Source organism: Watersipora subatra, chromosome 9, assembly GCF_963576615.1.
Source record: "Watersipora subatra chromosome 9, tzWatSuba1.1, whole genome shotgun sequence".
In the NCBI taxonomy this organism is placed as follows: Eukaryota; Metazoa; Bryozoa; class Gymnolaemata; order Cheilostomatida; family Watersiporidae; genus Watersipora; species Watersipora subatra.
Window position 1 is genome coordinate 48070757 of NC_088716.1, and position 20225 is coordinate 48090981.

The following is a 20225-nucleotide window of genomic DNA, read 5'->3' on the forward strand; positions in this document are numbered from 1 at the left end:
TCGCAAAATCACGTCTTCAATTTTTAGTAAACAAATTTTAATTCATTAATTTTGATCGATTGCTGGATTTTATTGTTGGTTTTAATATTAATAACAAATATGTTGCATGTAGTAGAGAGTGACTTCACATTAAATACTGTTAGAAAAACCAGATTAAATGCTTATTAGGCAGCATTACTTCACATATGTTATCTACATGTAGCAGTATTGGATATATAATAACAACAACAATGTAGTACTAATAATAATAACAGTGATAACAAAAAATAGGAATAGTAGTGTATAATATAAGTAGCAAGCTGAATTCTTGTGAGAAAGTTAGCTCTCTTAGCTGTCCTGACTGGCATACTTGGCATAATACGGTTGGAAAAGTGTTTGTTTGAGCATTTCTGCAAATAATGATTAGTCTTTTGTCGCTTGCATGCTTAAAACTTGATAAACTGATATATATATATAATATTTACAATACATACGGTATGTATAATATGTATGATATGTAAAATACATATCGTAGTGAAATACACCAAAACATGATCTATTTAGAACACTGTTATTTGTAAACCTTTTCTTGGTGATGGACCATGCGCAACAAGTGAAGTAAACTTGGCTGACTTTTACATATTTTTATTCATACTTTAAGAGTTTTAAAATTCAAGTTTAGACAGATATTATTTATTTGTAAAAATAAAACAAATGCATACATACAATGAATAATAGGTGATCAACATCTATCAACCATTTTACCTTATCTACCACTTACCATTTTTAAGTCCTCATAGAAAACGAGAAGTATGTTAGGCTCATCTCTGAGAGACCACATGTATTCTATGTAGTCAAAGTATCTCCCATAGAAAATTTCCTTTTCATGGAGAAACAACTCGACAAACTGAGCGAATGTTATGTTTTCAAAAGGATTTAGCTCGCCGTCTGACACTGCTACTGGCTGTAAAAAGAGAAGTATAATTATGTTTCTATATAGAATTAAAACATTTTTCAATAAGAAGTGATAAAATAGACCATTTTTAGTTTATAAATTTTTGGTGAAAACTGCAATGATCTGCATCAGGAGACAACATTTTATTTTCTCACAGACATTATGGCATGAGTGAAACTCATTACAAATAAATTGTGTGTAAAACTGACACAATAACAATTTTTTTCATTGTTAAGCTTTTTATTTTTAAAAATTATATTGAAAATAATATATAATTGAATTAACAACCGCTGAATTTACCTGCAACATATAGACCAATTGACACTATTTGATAGTAATGAATGATTAGTTATGCTAAAAATGTAGCAGTCTCCAACCCCATAAAAACTCCATAAACTGTCCGAGTGTTAGCTTGTGTAAAGGGTTTGAGTCACTATCATCCAGTAGTGAAGTATTATGTAACTAAAAGTAATTGGAAGAGTTTTATCTTTAGATATAGATGTTTTGCAATGGTTAGTGACTACACGAGCCACTGGTGGTTAATAAATCTTTTGAAATCAATACCAAAAGAATATAAAACGTATTAAGGCTGGTTCACACTATATCGCCGTATTTCGGCGTTGATGCCACAATACTTCGGTGATTGTCGATGATAACAATGTTCACACTAGCACAAACCCATCCGCGTTTGTATCAGGGAACAGTCATCAACATTACGTTCTCATATATAACGCGGTCACCGAAGCATCAGCGATGGGCGTGACCTAATTTATAACAGACCATTGAGACACACGTAAACATTTGCGTTTCGGTTTAGTAGTAAAAGCTAGTACCACACGCATAGAGTGATCGCTTTTGTTGAAGATGGATAGAAAATTAAAACTAAGACAAGTACTTGTCTTAGCATTGCTCAGACGAAGAAACCGACCTAGACAACAGCAGCAAGCAGCAGAGCTTTACACCCGAAGGAGGAATAAAAGAAGATGGTGGGTGCGTCCAGCCTGGAAGAGGAGAAATCAAGAAGGACAATTTAGCACACTCTATCATACATTGCGTAATGAAAACCGTGAAATGTTTTTCGGTGAGTAAATATACATAGGCCTAACAAGAATATTATCATAAACAAAACGAGTCAGTATAAAAAATTTCTTACGTGTCTGGTTCCTGCTAGTCCAACGAGTAGAGCAGAGCAATACATCAAGCAAAAAATTCAGGCGTGATTTATAATCAAGTTATTTACGACAAAAACCGTCACCACCCATTATCGTTACGTTTGTGGGATCCAACTTTCAGCCCACTTGTGATATGAGCCAGTAATTGGAGTTTCATCCCCAATTACATGACATATTTGATCCGTTGTACCATGCAAGCTTGAAACAGTTTCTTTTCATAGTTATATGCTTGAAATCAGAGTAACCAGTAATCCATGTTCTTGTTGTTGTAGATACACTCGCGTGTCACCTGAACGATTCGATCATCTGCTCACCTTAGTGAGAGAAGATATTCAACTGAGGTACTGTAAATTCCGAAAAGGTATTTCTGCTGAGGAGAAACTTCTGGTCACGCTGCGTTACTGGCTACTGGCGATTCACAACACAGCCAGTCCTTCAATTTTGAGCTGGGCCCCTCTACTGTCCCCGAGATTATCAGAGACACACGTGAGTCCATATGGAATAGAATTGGAGCGACTTACTTCAAGTTTCCTTCCTGTCTCGAGGAGTGGAGTCATATTGCTAGTAAATATGAAGAAACATGGAACTTTCCTCATGTGATTGGTGCCCTAGACGATAAGCATCAGTTCTTCTGAAGTAGCCTTTTAAAGTCCTGATTTACAGCAACAACGGAATAAACAAACAAGCCTTGTTACTATCCATTCTAGTATCTGTAATGTCCGATTTTTTTAAAAGGCGTGATTTTTATCATTTTGATTTCTGTCTTTATGCTATATTTTTACTACTCATTGTAGCAGAGAGTATTGTATGGCTCTGCTCACTCAGAATTTGCTGTACAGTGCACATGCTATCAACACTCACACTACTGCTTTGAGAATCTATGTCTACAAACAGACAACTTCTCCAGGTGGTGGTCTCAGTGTTGATAGTTTGTCCCTTTGCACTCAACAGCAACCATAGGATCGAGACTAGGCTGTACTAAGTGTGGGCCAATGTTGTCAAGAATTAAAGCACAATTAAACTTGCACAACCTTCATTATATTTTGTTACAGGGAAGCATGTGAGATTGGAGTGTCCCAAGTTTGGAGGTTCCATGTATTATAATTACAAAAACTTTCACAGTACCGTACCAATGGCCATGTGCGATGCACAATACAAGTTCACATATGTTGACATAGGACATTATGGCAAAGACAATAATGCCAGTATCTTCAGCCAGAGTGAGCTTTATGACATGTCAGAGAATAACAGATTTTTTCTGCCAGAGACGGCACTTGTTGATGAGGTGGACACTCCGTATTATATACTGGGTGACGAGATATTTGCCTTAAAGACCTGGCTCATGAAACCCTATAGTAGGCGCAGCCTGACAACTGAGCAGCAGGTATTTAACTATCGTCTATCTCGGTCTCGCCGCACGATTGAAAATACCTTAGGCATTTTATCCGCAAGATGGAGGATCTTTCATCGCCCTATTAAGGTCGACTTAACCTTGGTGGAGTTATAATAAGAGCTACGACCTGATTGCATAATTACCTACTCTCAACTGAAAACACAAAATATGTTCCATCAGGTTTTGTGGATGGATTCAACAATGATGGAATGCGGCCGGGAGGATGGATGGTGTCGAAGGATGCTGGTAGGTGTAATATGTGTGTGGTGGTGGCGGTGGCATATTCTGCTGTCCAAGTAATTCAGTATATCTTGTCAGCATATCTTGCTGAAACATCGGTATCATTTTAACAATAGCAAATAAAAAATAATTTCTGACTATTTCTCAAAGCAAAATTCTGACAACCAATCAAATCGATAATGGAAAAACCTAAACATTCTACTATGGCATGGCATAATTTTACATTAGCTTTTTAAGGTTTCCGAAACTTTGTCAGAGAAGTCGATGCACAGGTCTCAATACCGAGAACTGTCACTTCTAAAACAGATAACTATGCAGCATAGAAAGCCTAATCATTCTACCATACACAAAGATAATTTTTTTCAATATTGCCACAATAAAAAACTGCTCCCACATTCATACTTTTTACATACCTATGGCGTCCTCGGTAGATGTGGAGGTAGCACAAAGAGATGTTTCTATTAAAAGGTTGGTATGATTGCCATCAGTAGTTGTTGTGCTAGATTGTTCTTCGATGTCAAGCTTTCTTTTTGTCCGTGCCGGTTGTTGTTGTAGGTTGTTCGACGTCCCATACTTTGTCTGGATAAATGGAGCCAGCCATCACATATGCTCGAGTTCAGAAGTAAATGTTACAGATTTCCTGCCAGAGCCTGATGCCGGTTTATTCTTATTTAAATATCGACTGAATTTAGTCTGCAGCGTTCCATATCTGGTAATAGCTACATGTACTTGCAATTCTAATCGAGTCTTTCATGCAATCTCTATCCACGCATTACCCTTTTTATTTCTATCTTTGAAATCTGAGCAGCCTCTATCCCACACAGCTCTGTAGCTTCTTACAATTTCCATAAATTCCTCGTCGTTGATTTGCTGTTCCTGGTTGATATTGGCGCAGTCGGTTGCTTCCATATTTATTTGTCTTAATTTCGCTCGGAAGAATCGTACTGCAGACCCACGTTTTAGCCAAATACTAGTCCCGCAGCAACTATCATAAACAGAAACCACGCTATCCGCGATTGCGGATTGTCTTCGCCGAAATGGTTCACATTACACGTGCTGTCGTCGATGCTCCGTGAACTATCGGGAAAGTTTGACAGCTGCAAACTTTCTCGACGTGTCCGCGATGCTTCGTCAATGCCATCAATTCATGGTTCACATAATCGACGATGAAGGCCGAAAAGGAAACGTCGAGATACTGCGATATAGTGTGAACCAACCTTAAGGCATCCAGCCGTGCAGAAAACAGTATTTTTACATGCTGTTGTTACTAGAAAAGTTATAAACTACATACCTACCTGTTTATTTGATTTAACAGCTAAGCACTTTATTTTGAATACTTATGCTGAAGGTAATGTATAATGTGGCCTTGACACTTGTGCATAGAAAGACCAAAATAATCAAAATAAAATGATGCTATCAACGAGGCATCAATTTATCTTGATGCCCTCAACATAAGTTGGGGCTATTGCTAGTACTGAACTATTACCTCTGTTGAAATGTAACAGTGTTGTGTTAGATAGGGACAATCAACAAGGTACTTACTATGTTCTTGTAAAGATGGTAGAACGAAACACATGTGTCCTTGGGGTTTCTCATCACTACAAACATAGAAATGACAATACAGATGTTTAGTTATGGAAACGTGAAGCATTTATGTAGGTGATAGCCAGCAGCATCTTTTATTGCACTTACAAAAGTCTTTAGACGACTTCTGGCAGCATGTGTACAGAATTTAGAAAAATAGAATTATTTCATAAAGTAAATTAGTTTCAGAAGTCGAATCTTATCATTTTTGGCTCACAATATTTTGTGCTACTATCAAAATATATTGCGGTCTATCCCTGTTTGTGTATTTGTTTTTTTAGCATACTTTGTAAGATCCTACGATTTCTTGTTTTATTACAAATATTTATATAATATTTCATGTCAAAAAAGAAAATATGCAAGACAAATGGAAAACAGATAATAATGTTTGTAGTAAAGTGGTAGACAAAAAAAAGGGTAAAAACGACATTTCAACACAAAAATTAAAAATACATGCAAATTTTTTTTAAATGGAGTCATTTTTGAGACCTATCATTCAAGAGCTATCTGTCATGAGCTATCTGTCATGAGTTATTTGTCATGCGCTATCTGTCATGAGCTATCTGTCATGAGCTATCTGTCATGAGCTATCTGTCATGAACTATCTGTCATGAGCTATCTGTCATGAGTTATTTGTCATGAGCTATCTGTCATGAACTATCTGTCTTGAGCGATCTGTCATGAGCTACAGGTATTAAACCAATCTAGATATTTCCAAAACTTTTGGTGCAAAACATGCTGTTAGCAAAAAAGTGAAAATACTATTACTAAATATATAATTGATATATATTGATGATAGACCACTTACCTACAACAGTCTTTGCTTTTCTGTACTCCGCTGGAAGGACGTCAGTCCTGTAGTGAGTGTTGAGGACTCGTGGTGAAGGGAATGGTTTAATACTGAGGCTGACTGGAGAGGCATCTATCATTAAAAGAGCTTTTGACCCTTGGATGTAGTCAGCTGAACCTTTCAGTAACATCATCATAGCTTCCCACATGAAATGAGTTCCTAAGTATACAACGTACCGACATAGACTTGGGTTCATAAGTCATATGTAGTTTTTTAGAATGATTGAAAACCAAAAGTAATGCATTCCAGGAAAGTTTACATTACATGGATTTGATGCTACGCAAACAGTAAAATACACTTAAATTGCCTAATCCGTTCCAAAAATTTTTCAAACTCACCTCTTTGGCTCTTTAAACAAGAAAAACACTAGCATTAACTTTTTTAATTTAATGACTGTACAGTAGCTGTTGTATTATCGGTTTGTAGAAACAAACTTTTTTTTCTAATCACTTTCAGTCAGTTTATGGTCCATGTTTATGCTAATTTCTCTATAAGTTAAGGGGAATACAGTGACACCTCTCCAATGTCAATTCACATCAGTTTCTGCACTTTTTTCTAGACAGCAAGGTCTATTTTGCAATTGACAATTAACAAGAAATATTTTATATGTTAAAAATAAATTGAAACAAAAATATATCTTTACTATAACATAAAAATATAAGCGATGGCCTGTCTATCCGATGTCAAGGTTAAGATAGAATATAGCTTTTATTTAACTCGTGACATTAAGCTTGGTATACTTACACTTTGAAATCCATACCACTTGACCGCCTTGAAATAGTTCTGAATAATTGCGCTGCTACTTATTCTTTGAGATTTATTGACAACCAGACAATTTCTCACAACGAACTCAACTGCCAGAGTACTAGTATCTAATACAACGTAATATAAATTACTGTATGTGCCATTTCTCTCCAAGTATAGCAAGAGAGAAAACTATTTTTAATGACAACTACGAAATTTTTGTTATTTAACTCAAGTTTGAGAACTTGCACTGACTTGACACTTTCTGTTATATAGAATTTTTTACATAATGCGAAATAAAAACTTAGCATAAATTCATGATGTTATGCGAAATTTACGTTAGGTCATAGGATGTTTACGTTGTAGAAGTGTCTACTGTACATCAGTTTAATTGGACTGAAACGTTTTTTAGAACTATTTGACACGCTTTAGCGATCTTGTAGTTTTTAACGCTATTAGGGAGAAGCTTTTAAAGCAACATGCTGTGCAAGATATTAGCAATAGTTGATATCAACCATCAATGATAACAGCTAGTGACATCATTATGCATGTATTTTTCTTCTGAGTGTTTTAACTGCGATCAAGTTTTGTCAATTTTAATCTTGAAATATTCTGGCAGTCAGATCACCTCAAACATCAAAAACAATCACAATTGATAAAAAACACTAATACTCTCTTCTCCAATAAAATCTACTACAATTTTGTATAAGTTTTTCTTTAAGGCAAAATGCTGTCCGCTACAAGACTTTGTCATTAATCCAAAACTATTCATGTCAACCACTTTCTCTAACACTGGCTTCATCTCATTACAAATTCTGTAAACATATCAGTTTGAATTCTTTGACATAATGATACGTTTGTACATGTATTTATAGCTGCTTGACCTTGGCTTTATTAGATATATGAACTATGAACTTTCTGTCTGCAAAGTATTGGCTTTTGTAGTAATATCGATACTTGCTGGTTGTGAGTAGAATGCATGCATGAATATGGGTTCGTTTGCAGTGTAAAAGCCTGTGAACTTAAGAACATAGGAGGCTGATAGCATAAGATCTTGGGTCCTCACAATGACACTTAAATGCTGTTGATAACAAAAACACTTCCATTTTGACGGTGTCACCTAGACATCAACCTCAAATCTTAAAGTCCCTCACATCAGATATTCTAGATCATGACCTTTGCTAAAAGGGCAATGGCACACACCATTCTCAGAAAGTTACTTTACATTGCTTTTTAGTTGAATAAACAAAATTCTTTAAAATTTGGAAGTTGAAAGAAAAAAAAATTGACGAATGCATTTGTCAGTCTATGATGACTCTCTATCTGGTTCAAGCATCACATGTTTAGACCATAAATGCAGCTAGAGCGCAGCTCAAAGAATAAAACCGCCATCCTTACCATTTCTGTATAAGCAAAGGGGAATGCACATCTTCAATGTCAATTCACATCAATTTTGGAAATTTTTCTAGACAGCAAGGTCTATTTTCAAATCACAAGTAATAGGAAATATTTTATATGTTAAAAATAAAGTAAAACAAAAATATATTTTTACTACAACAAAAAATACAAGCGAGGGTCTGTCTATCCGCTGCCAGGGTTACAGGTTAAGATAAAGGATAGCTTTCTATTCAACTCGTGACATTAAGCTTGGTATAATTACACTCTAAAATCCATACCACTCGACCGCCTTGAAATAGCTCTGAATAATTGCGCTGCTACTTATTCTGAGATTTATTGACAACCAGACAATCTCTCATGACAAACTCAACTGCCAGGGTACTAGTATATAATACAATGTGATAGAAATGAATGTATGTGCTGTTTCTCTCCAAGTATGGCAAGAAAGAAAGCGATATTTTTAATGACAACTACGAGATTCTTGTTATCATTTAAGTTGAATTTGAGAACTTGCACCGACTCAATACTTTACGTCAAATGGAATTTCTTACGCAATACAAAATAAGAACTTAGCATAAATTTATTACGTTATGCGAAATTTACGTTAGGCTATAGGATTTTTACGCTGTAGGAGTGTCTACTGTGCATCCGTTTAATTGGACTTTGAAACATTTTTTCATGTAATATAGTACACATAAAAAAACATTTTTTATGAAATATGTGACACGCTTCAGTGATCTTGCAGTTTTTAATACTATTACGGAAAAGCTTTTAAAGCAAAATGTTGTGCAAGATATTAGCCATAGTTGATATCAACTACCAATGATAACAGCTAGTGACATCATTATGCCTGTATTTTTCTTCTGAGCATTCAAACCACGAACTATTCATGTCTATCCTGTTGCCAAACACTGGTTTCATCTCATTATAAATTCTGTAAACACATCAGTTTAAATTCCTTGACATAATGACCCATTTGTAGGCCTAAATGTATTTATAGCTGCTTGACCTTGGCTTTATCAGATAGATGAACTATGAACTTTCCGTCTGCAAGCTATCAACTTTTGTAGTAAGATGATACTCGCCGGTTGCATGTAGAATATAGACATAAATATAGGATCGTTTGCAGAAAAAAGCCTGTGAGCTTAAGAACTTGGGAGGCTGACAGCAAAAGATCTTGGATCTTCACAATGACACTTAGATACTGCTGAAAACAAGAACACTTCCGTTTTGATGGGTGCCACCTAGATATCAACCTCAAATCTCAAAGTCCCTCAAATTAGATATTCTAGATCATGAGCTCTGCTAAAAAGGCAATGGCACACACCAGTCTCAAAAAGTTGCTTACAATGCTTTTTAGTTGAATAAACAAAGTTCTTTAAAAATAGGAAGAGTTGATGGAAAAAAATTGAAGAATGCATTGAAGAAAGTTGTCGTCAGAATAGTCACTTTTAAAATCACTGTCGTTACTTTTAAAATCACTGTCGTCACTTTTAAAATCACGTTCGTCACTTTTAAAATCACTGTCGCCTTTTTCAAGTTGGTAACCAAAACAACCTCTTTTCTCACATTCGTTATTTTAATACAAATATCCATTCTGGTGACACTGGGTTGCATTAAAAACTTGAAACTTGCTCAGTTTGAACTTCTGCTAACCAAAAGCATGGCTCAACCAGCGACCTTCACAAACTTATTAATGATGTTTGGGAGCGTTGCTGATTACTCCGTGAAGAGTGACAGCCGTCTTAGGTTTTAGGGCTACATTTCTTGTACTGAAAATAGACCGAGATTGTCTTTAATAATCACTCTCAGTCACAGACTTGGAAACGGATTTGCTGTCAATGTCGTGGCATTACATTGCTGTTTACTTTAATTATTTGGCAGTCTATAAATGCTGGGACAGATGCTTCAAACCAAAACTAGTGAAGTTTCAGTTGAACGTGTTGATTTATGGACAAATAGTAAGTTAGTAAAGGTACGGCTACGCATTAAAATTTTTTCGTTGGTTCTAACCGAAATCACGAAATGATTGAAACACACAGAGTTATTCTGCGCTGCTAGAATCGTGCTAGCGAGCACGAATCCAGCAGCTTTTGCAATTAGTATAGTCCAAGAAACGTATAATGACACACAATAAAAGTATAACGGCAATTCAACATAGTACACACGATGCAACTGCTTAGATTGCGTTATTGTATGTATTTATTGTTTAGACACTATAGCTACAAATTGGTTATTTTTTAATTGTATTTCCTTTTTAACAGCAAAAGTTTTGTGGTAGAAAATGTTGCCATCTTTAGGGCAATCAAGTCGGTTGCATCGTATTTACTATGGTGAATTTTCTTAATATTTTTCTTGCGTTTCGCATTATGTTCTCGGACTACATATATCTTAAAATTTGCTAGAGTCGTGCTCGCTAACCAACAATAGTGCAACTTAAACAGTTACATCGTGTGTTCTATGTTGAATTGCTGTCGTACTTTTATTGTGTGTCGCGATACGTGTCTTGGACTACACTAATTGCTAAAGCTGCTAGAATCGTGCTCGCTAATAATTTGTTTACGTAATCTGTTAAAAGCGTTTCGTCGACGAAATCGGTGGGCACGCACAGCTCAAATAATTTTGTTAATTTCGACCGATTAATTCTGCGTTTTTCGTGATTTCGGCCAGAACTCAGAGCCAACAAAAAATTTGTTACGTGTCGCCGTACCTTTAGTAATCCCACTTACACAATCATCGTCACCTACATTGATAAATGGTTGTCTCGTCTGTCACTTTTTAAATATCCCTGTCGTCGGGTCGTCAGAATCGTCACAAAACATGGGAGGACCCCTATTTATGTCAGTCTATGACGACTCTCTGTCTGGTTCAAGCATCACGTGTTTAAACCCTAAATGCTGCTAGAGCTCCGCTCAAAATGTAAAACCGACATCCTTACCATTTTTAGAAAAGGTGGCTAGTAGGAAGTCTGAGTCATTCCATTTGTATTCTTCCAAATCACTTCGTACTTTCGGAAAGACATCCTTGTTCATAACAAGAGCAGCGACCTTTACAGAGCCATCATCACTCACAAAGTATTGCCCTGTCACAGCTCCAGACAGAGGATGAAGGGGTAGGGCTGCCATGATTTCTCTCTACGAATAACAATAAATAGCACATTTACCATGAACGTGTTGCAGCAATATTGAGTTAAATCGTATAACGTCTGCTTAGCTTACAAACATTCACATGCTTGTAAATGTTTTTGACATGTCTTAGTGATATTGTTGTATTTATTGTTAATCTCAGACAAGTTCCTAAAGTCAAAAGCTGTTAACATATCGATATTAATAAGTCTAGGCAGCTTAATCATGTCTATTTCAGAGTGTTGACTATACCCCACTGCAAATTCTGTCGACATCTCTTATTTAACACCAATTTTAAATCAGAACTTTAAACAATTGCATGCCCTTAGGCATGTTTATAACTAATCGACCCTAATTTTATCAGGTAGCAAGCTGTGAACTTTCTGTTTGCAACTAGCCAATTATTTGAGTATGATTGACACTAGCTAGTTGAAAGTTGAAGGTACGCTAGTCTAGAACTCTATTTTTACCATAGAAGCCTGTGAACTCGGGTAACTGTTATGAGTAAAATAACTCATATTCATTTAGCCATTACTATTCCCAGTTCCCAGCAGTACCTGGTTGCTTATCACATAATTATTGAGATTCGGAGTTGCCGCTCCATGATTATATTGTTGGCCTAGTGACAGACAACTCACACTTGACAAGACAGTATAATAGCAAGTGCATTTCTTTTTCTTGAGCAGTCTATACCGAGATACTGAACAGACTACACCTCAGATAACATTATACCTTTACTTACTGTTAACGACAACCAGAAACATGTAATTCTATCATATACTAACCTAATATTAGCACTTTCCCTAGTTATATAGAGGGAAGTGTTAAGGAGCGGAGAGTGAGATAGCTAGTGGTGAGCTAGGAGAAGATAGCTTCCAAGAAAGACAGACACTTGGCCACATGAAACCACAACTATTATAGAAAAGGACATTAACTATATGCAGTAGCGGTCCTCCAAGCCACACAGACACTCGCCACAGAGAGAGACATATATTCGCCAAACTATATTCACGGCAAGGACAAAGGACATCGCTGGGTCGTGCTCTACAAGAGGTATGACTTAGTTAAATAGAAACTGAACATTTGAGTTATATCATAACTACAAGCCTTAAGGTAAATAATTACACATAATCAAGAAACAACCTAATGCTGTTGAAAACCAAGAAATAGTTTTCTTGGCTGGGTCTTACCAAGACTGGAACAACAGATCCCATGCACCAAGTATTGCGTACACAGGTACACCGAGCGTTGCGATAGGCGACGGTGAGAAGAAAGAGAGAAGGGTATATTACAAAAAGCACAGCATCTCATTCACTTTCAGAAATGCTCTCAATTAAAAATATAGCTCAAATAATCTAAAAACCAAAAATTTTACCACTTAAAACACTCACCTCTTCTAACGATATACTACAGCTTTAAAAAGACACTTTCGGGCGGATACGAACGTTTAATGCAGACCTTTAAACATCGGGATTCAATATAGATATAACGGGTTCACGACATGCTTGTGCAATGAACTTTTGACCTCGTTGTTGGATTGGCTACAAACACGTAATTACCAAAATGCAAAGGCTTTGGGATTTCCCTTCAATTCATTAGCTAGTCTCATTCCACTCATCGTGGGCGTTTCTGTTAAAAGACATGGCGTTTGATCAACGAGAGTTCTTCTGCTTCTTCTGTTGAACTATTTGTAAACTAGAGAAAAAGCATATAAAAGTGTGAAGTTTTCAAAGCCACAACAATATTCATCATAAAGTAAGTCCAATAACAACAAAAGACACTATTACTTGATTTAGTGTTGGCAGTGTTTCACCTGGCCTAGTCACTAGCAGCTTTCTTCTTATACAATTCACTTGACACTCACTGTACAGAGTGTAAGGTATAATATTATTGAAATCTATCAAATGTAATGATCGTTCTTTATGCAAGAATTGTTACATGCTAAAGATTGGAAGGCCTCTGATACAGTTACAATAAAGCAATATATGTAAATATATTTTGGGGGTCCATATAATTTCACTGGTGTATAGCAACTTCAAGATTATGACATTACATTTTGCTAATACAACATTTTGCAGTATGAATACCCACCAATGTTTAACCACCACCTCGTTATGTTATGCCCACCACCTCGAATTAGCCATGCAGGGACACAGTTTTCTGCTAACCCGGAGCAATGATATACAGCAATGATATATGAAGGAGGGCTGTATATCATTGCCGGGAGTGCAGGTGGGTTTAGAATGTACACCAACGTAGTATCATTTATTGACGTTGATGCTAATTAAAACTTGTGCAGTAGCGCTGACACTATATATTGATTCAGTATCTCAGAATATATGATGTTGTTGATGTGCACTTATGTGTATGCAAGTGCTTTACTTCATGATGAGTAACAAAAAGAACATATACAATGTAGGCGGAAAATGTTAACACACAGTTGTAAGAATACGGTACTATGAACAGCATTTTAAAATTTCCAGTGTTCCATAGCACTGCAGCAATTTTTTGCAGAATGGTCGCTCGTGATTGACGGATGTATTTGCAGGTATCTAGTAAAATAGGAAATTTCAAGTTTGGTTTATTTTTATATTTTAATGTTCATGCCAAAAATCTTGCATTATAAAACATTAAACTCAGTGGCTCAGCTTTAAAACCTGACGAGGTTTCTTATTTGCCAGGTTGTTTAGAACTTTGTATTGGCACTTTAGCTTGTAAACATTATTTAAACAGATAATTCCTTTCTCCTTATTTTCCAAAATTTCAATGTTAAACTGAGGTTTGTTGCATTGTTACTTTTTTAGTGTTATCTTAGACTATTTTTATGGGGTTTGACTTCTACAAATCTTCCAAAATCTGTGAATGGATCCATGGTAGCTTTTAACTTGACACTAACTGTAGCTAATATGTTCTTCTAGGCTCAACATTTAGTGCCAAGCATTTATTATTTTTCTATATATAGAAACCTCAAAGTGCATGGGCGTACGCTCGCGCGCACGCACGCAAGTTTTCATGACCATGATCTCACTTATAATATTTTGCCAATGTCTCCAAACTAATGGTTAAAATATCATACACACCTGTGATAATAATTTTACCATCAAATTGAGGACATATTGTTGCAATGGTGTTGACATTGTTTATAACAGACTGTGTTCTTTTGTTATAATTGGTGATAATATTTCTACAACCAAAATGGAGATATCTTATCGCAATGGCATTTTTAATTATTGGTTAAACTAATGGTTATAAACTTAATGGTTAAAATTAAAAATGCGTTTTTGATTTTCCAATGGCGTATGAACGATCTATGGGTAAAAGTGCACTTAAATTATTGATTAATATTTAAAAGATAATGGTTATCATTTCATGAATTTTTTTGATAATATTTGTAGCATAAAAGTGAAGACACCTTATTAGACTAGCATTGAGAGAATTTATGACTGTTTGTGCGCTTACAATAATTTGTTAAAGATGTGGTTGCGTCAAATTTGAGTTGATTTTAAAAGAAAGTATTTTTCTTTGTCTATCAGTTGATATGTTGTTTGTTGTGTTAGGTGATCTCATTGACAAGATATTTGAAGATTAAAATCGAAAAAATTTGATCGTGGTAAAAACGCTCAGGCTAAAAAAACATGCCCAGACTTGCCCAAAATGATGCAATGTGTGATACAACCTGTCTCTATCTTTCGTATTCACATCGGCTATTGCGATAAAAGTCTAGTCCTACGCAGCTCTATTGGCATATATTTTATCTTGTATTTGCTCATGTTGGCTAGAATAAAATTTTAAATCCAGCTACAGATACATTATTACCAATGTCTCAAATGCCTCAAACAAGAGAAATTAAAACCTTGGCGTATTAGCTTCCTCTAAATGCTGTGTAAACATCTTAGTACCGACTACCAATTCTACCGGTCTACGGTGATTATGTCAAGCAAACTATGTAGAATAATGGCTTTGTATCGGCACAGTTCCGTCGCTACCTACACTAATGATGAACCGCCCCCCAAAAGCCCCGCCCACATGATGCCCGTCCCCTATCCTTTGGGGGATCTGTATATCATTGCCCACACCAAAAACTAGTTTCTTACTAAGTAAAATAAGCAAGCTGCGTCTTTGAAAAGAATATGTTCCGGATCCAACTACATCCCTGAAAGTCATGTACATTGTATAGTCGACTGTCAACGTTATCGAGTCATTATTGATATCAATTTGTAGAAAAAAATTTACTGGTCACATTCGATTAGTTGATTAAGTACTAAACAAATGGTCGAGCTAGGTAAAAGTGCCTGTTCATGCAGCTCTGATTCATAAATCTATTTATCAGACAAGGTTTTAGCACAGGTGTCAACGGGGCTATGATGTATTCAATGTTCTCTAAATCATGTTTTGCATTATCTTGAACAATATTATTTTATAATATAACTTTTACAAGCAAAAAATTTTTTGTTTCAGCATAAAGCTTTTATTAAAAATATCCATCCAAGTCGTGGCCACTCACATAGTTTCAGCTCATACAGTAAGGCAAATTCATCTACTGCAACAAACTCAAACAAAACATTATGATTTATGCAGTACACATTCAAGTCTCTCTTTCAAAACTATGGCAGTTTCCGCACTGATAAAGTTTCGGCTGGTGGGACCACATAAACACCCTGTAATCAATAAAACAAATACAATAAATATATGTTATTCATAGATATGTCATTCTAGCGCATATCTACTGAAAGCTTTCAAATTGGGGTTTAGATGGATTGCGAGTGTAATTTTAAAAATGAATAAATGTTAAACAGAAGCATAAGTATGCCAAGCCAACGGTTCAAAGCTTTAGTACTGGAAGTTAAAGATGTGAATCGATCAATCGATTTTCTTCACATTCTACAAGTGAGAAATGAACATCTAAAGTCAAATCATAAATCTAATTTACTAGCTAAAACTGCCAAAGAAAGTTTGAAGCAAATATAGCTAGGTGAAACGATACAAAATTATAAATCGATGATCGGTGCTAGCAAAAAGTTATAATTCTATTAATTAGTAAATGTATCCACGAGTACTAAATTTATTACCTTTAGTATATTCATCAAACTAAGCCATTGTATTGCTAGATGCTATGGATTAAAAAGAAGCCGTCAACTCACTGTGCATCCGTATCTCGCACACGCGCACAGGAATTTACATTATAACCTCAAACAGGGAAATATAATCTGAATGTAAACAAAACAGTATATCTATAGGATACTCAGAGTAAAAGATAAATTCACCTCCATTTTCCTATATATCTTCCTCCATAGCGCTTTAACCACATGATGCTCAAAAAACTCGGAGTCACCTTCGTTGTAACTTAACAGTAATTTTTACAATTTTTGCTGTTTGTCAATAAAACGTGTCGATCGAGTAATCATTAAAGTACCGATGTTAATTAATTTAGTAAATATCGATGTCCATGCGATCTAATTATAATAGAGTAAAATTTCTAAATTTGAGATCACAGACAATGCGTTTTACGAGTGATAACATTTATTACGACCTATATAAAAATTTCATGCTGATGATTGGCTAAAGAAAAGGCCTTATAATTATTGCTCGTGGACTCTTTTCACATGTATCACTCGTTACGTCACGAATGAAGCACCCGCTGGAATGTGAGCTTTTTAAAAGATGGCCTCATTCAAACGCATATATCTCTGGACAGGGTTAGTCTACAAAGACAAAAATGACATCAAATTGTAGCTAATGTTTTAGCCTTTTATTGGTGTTAATTTCATTAAATCGACCTTTTTGACGCAACCACATCTTCAAGGTTTCCCAACCGATGGCTATATATACTAACAAATACTCTTGCACTTATAATTTTACCATCAATTTGGAAACAACTTATTACAAATGCTTTGAAATTGTTGATGAATAATTGTGCTCTTATAATAGTTGTGTAATGTTCTAAACTGATAGTTCTAATATAATAAGCATTTGATGGAATATTTGGGTTTCCAAATTTTGAATATTTCATATTTTCTCATCAATTGTAACAACAGGTTAAAAAACCTTTTAATAGCGGCTTTACTATGATTTATTACTGCGTCTACCGATAAAATTGGTCAATGTTCCCAAACCAATCATACACACTTGTGGTTATATTTGAACCAGCAAACTAGCAACAACATTTTCTCATTGGCCTTGAGATGCTTTCTGACTGCAATTGCATTTGTAATAATTGCTGAATGTTCCCAAACTAATGGTTCAAATACCATGCATAACTGTGGTGATATTAGAGCCAGCATTAGGCATCTTCTACTTTATTATTGGATATAATTATGTCATGTTAAAACAATATTTATGTTTACACACGCACACACACACATTAATTTAATTTTAGGTACAGGAAAGTCGTACACTCTAACTAAAGTCATAGAAAAGCTTTTTCCATGAAAAAATCGCTAATGGTTGGCTGTACCACAGGAATGGCATGCAATGTGCTATCAAAGCTCGGTACAAAAGCCCGAACTGTACATGATGTTTTTGGGCTCAAGGATGGAAGGCTGGTAGACACATCCAAACGCATCCATGACTTTTACAAAAGTTAATCTGTTCATAGAATATTAGTAAGAACAAGAGTACATGTTTTTTTGTTAAAAAAAGTTAATATAAAATTTGTTTTGCGATAATCTATCATTATTGCCCGCGAGTGGGCCTCTATTTACTTATTATTTTTTAATGAATTATTGATGTTACAATGCATGGCAAAATGTTCCTGTTTAGATATTCAATATCACAGTTGCTGTCACTGTTCAAGGACCAGCATGATGAATACTACAGCATTAGGAAGTTAAGGTTTGTATTTACGTAAATCTATAAAGTGATATCACGCTGTGCATGTTTATACAAACTTCATGTTCACATACCATAAAATAGTAGGCTATGAATACAATGGCTTACTTGATATTTGTCTTATGTGACAAGTCAAACCAAATCAACTCTCATTCCGTAATCATCGCTGTGTTCAGCATGTGCAAATATATTTTTGTTTCGCTCATTCTCGAAAATTGTTACATCTTAACAAATAAAACTTTGTCTTTTGCAACTTTCAATCAGAATTTTTAGCATATCTAGAGCTGGTCGAACTCTTGTCAAACATTGTTGTTAGGCAAACCAGAAATGATGCAAAATAATGATGGTAATGTTTTCCCATTTTGAAAAAATATCAAAAGCCATTACAACAAATACTTAATTAGCCTACATTAGAAAGTAAATTTATAGTTAGGATAAAAATAATGACTGGACATTGGAAATTTGTTGAACGATTCTGTAAAAACCATTCCTGCTGACAACGGATTTTTACCAAAGGTCATAGTTGCTTTTGATGTACTAAAGGAAATTAAAACGCTGCAGCTAGCTATTTTGGGTGCGTGTGCCGGTCTAGCGGCTTCTAGTGCATTTCATTCAAGTTCATCAGCCGGTATTTGGGCATAGCGTAGTAGCGTTACTCCTCAATCTATAGTTAGAGACTGCTTACAGTTACACTCATAGATATAGTAAACCCTAGATATGCAAATAATCAAAACAAGTGAGGCCTATAATTACCATGACGCAACGTCATGATGATGTGCAAAGCGAATCAGCTGATCTATTAACTCCTATTAACTTAGCACTAAAAACTGCTCAACTTTTCCATAGTTTGTGCATGCGAGACTGCATATTTTATTGATAATATATAAAACTGACTTAGGATGAGAAAGGCAAGAATCTTAGACACATAGTAATGGATAATACCAATGATTTAGAAGCTTCTATATCATTGATAATACAAAGAGTGACCAAATAGAAATTAAACTAATAACGAACTAATGAACCAAATGAGATTTAGAAGCAGTTAAGTTGGACCACCCATTAGACATGACTGAAAATAACCAGACGAGATAGCTTTTGTCTAAGGTTGGTTGAACTAAATTCCTGCTTTGAAGCGGCATAGTGTATTCTGACTTTAATATAGCGATTTACTATAGTTTTGAGTAGATTGGTGGCATGCACTGTGCATGCACTGTGCATGAGACAATAATTCTCCGAGACATCCATCCACCGATGTAAGCTCTATATTGTTAAGTTTATTGTCCTTTTTCAGTATTGTGATCAAATTATTTTGAATCCTATTCCTCTGCTCTAATCGACAGATTCTCTGCTGTAGAGTTTTGATTCTTCTTTTTAATATTGAGATACGTGTGACAGCAGGCTGTTTAGGTCTACCACCACGTCGGCAGCTCGTTGTCGAGGCTGTAGGTATGTCCTGATTGTCAGAAGCTGCAGGTTGCTAATCGTCATAGATAGTAGTATCACCAGGTGTAGAATTTTCAGGGTCAGGTATTATGGTGCTGGCTGCTGTCTGAGATGTTCTTCCACGTTTCGGCAGGCTTTCTGTTCTTATGGTTGGTGTCTGTATTTTCATAGCTTTTGGCTAAAGGTAGGTTGGATAAGCTGTAAATATTGTAGGTATTACGTCAGATTTTAGCATTGGGTTTCTTCCAATACCTGGTGGAATCTTGTAGCAGTCTTTCTCAACATGTTCACTGCATAATACAGAGCTTGATGTTGGAGTCCAATCCTGTCTTTGCACCGCCTTTATCCAAGCATTACGGGTTTCAGCTGGTTTCTCGTTTGGAAAGCGATGAAACACCAGATCTGGGCATTTCTCAAGATTGCTTGAACATCCATAGGCACAGCACCAGCTGCGGCTTGACTTTTTCTTAGCCTAAACATTAACAATACGTACATGTAGTAGAATGAATATCAT

At 35.6% G+C, this 20225-nt stretch overlaps 1 protein-coding gene across 1 annotated transcript in view; it reads right to left on the minus strand.

Moving 5' to 3' along the window:
* LOC137405156 (sulfotransferase 1C2-like) overlaps positions 1 to 11440 on the minus strand; it is a 92524-nt gene extending 81084 nt beyond the window's left edge. The window contains exons 1-4 of the mRNA XM_068091382.1: positions 11254 to 11440; positions 6132 to 6332; positions 5282 to 5337; positions 761 to 943 (exon numbers count right to left, since the gene is read on the minus strand). Coding sequence (XP_067947483.1) covers positions 761 to 943; positions 5282 to 5337; positions 6132 to 6332; positions 11254 to 11440 — 627 coding nt within the window. The remainder of the gene's footprint in view (positions 1 to 760; positions 944 to 5281; positions 5338 to 6131; positions 6333 to 11253) is intronic.
* Between the last annotated feature and the right edge of the window lie 8785 nt (positions 11441 to 20225).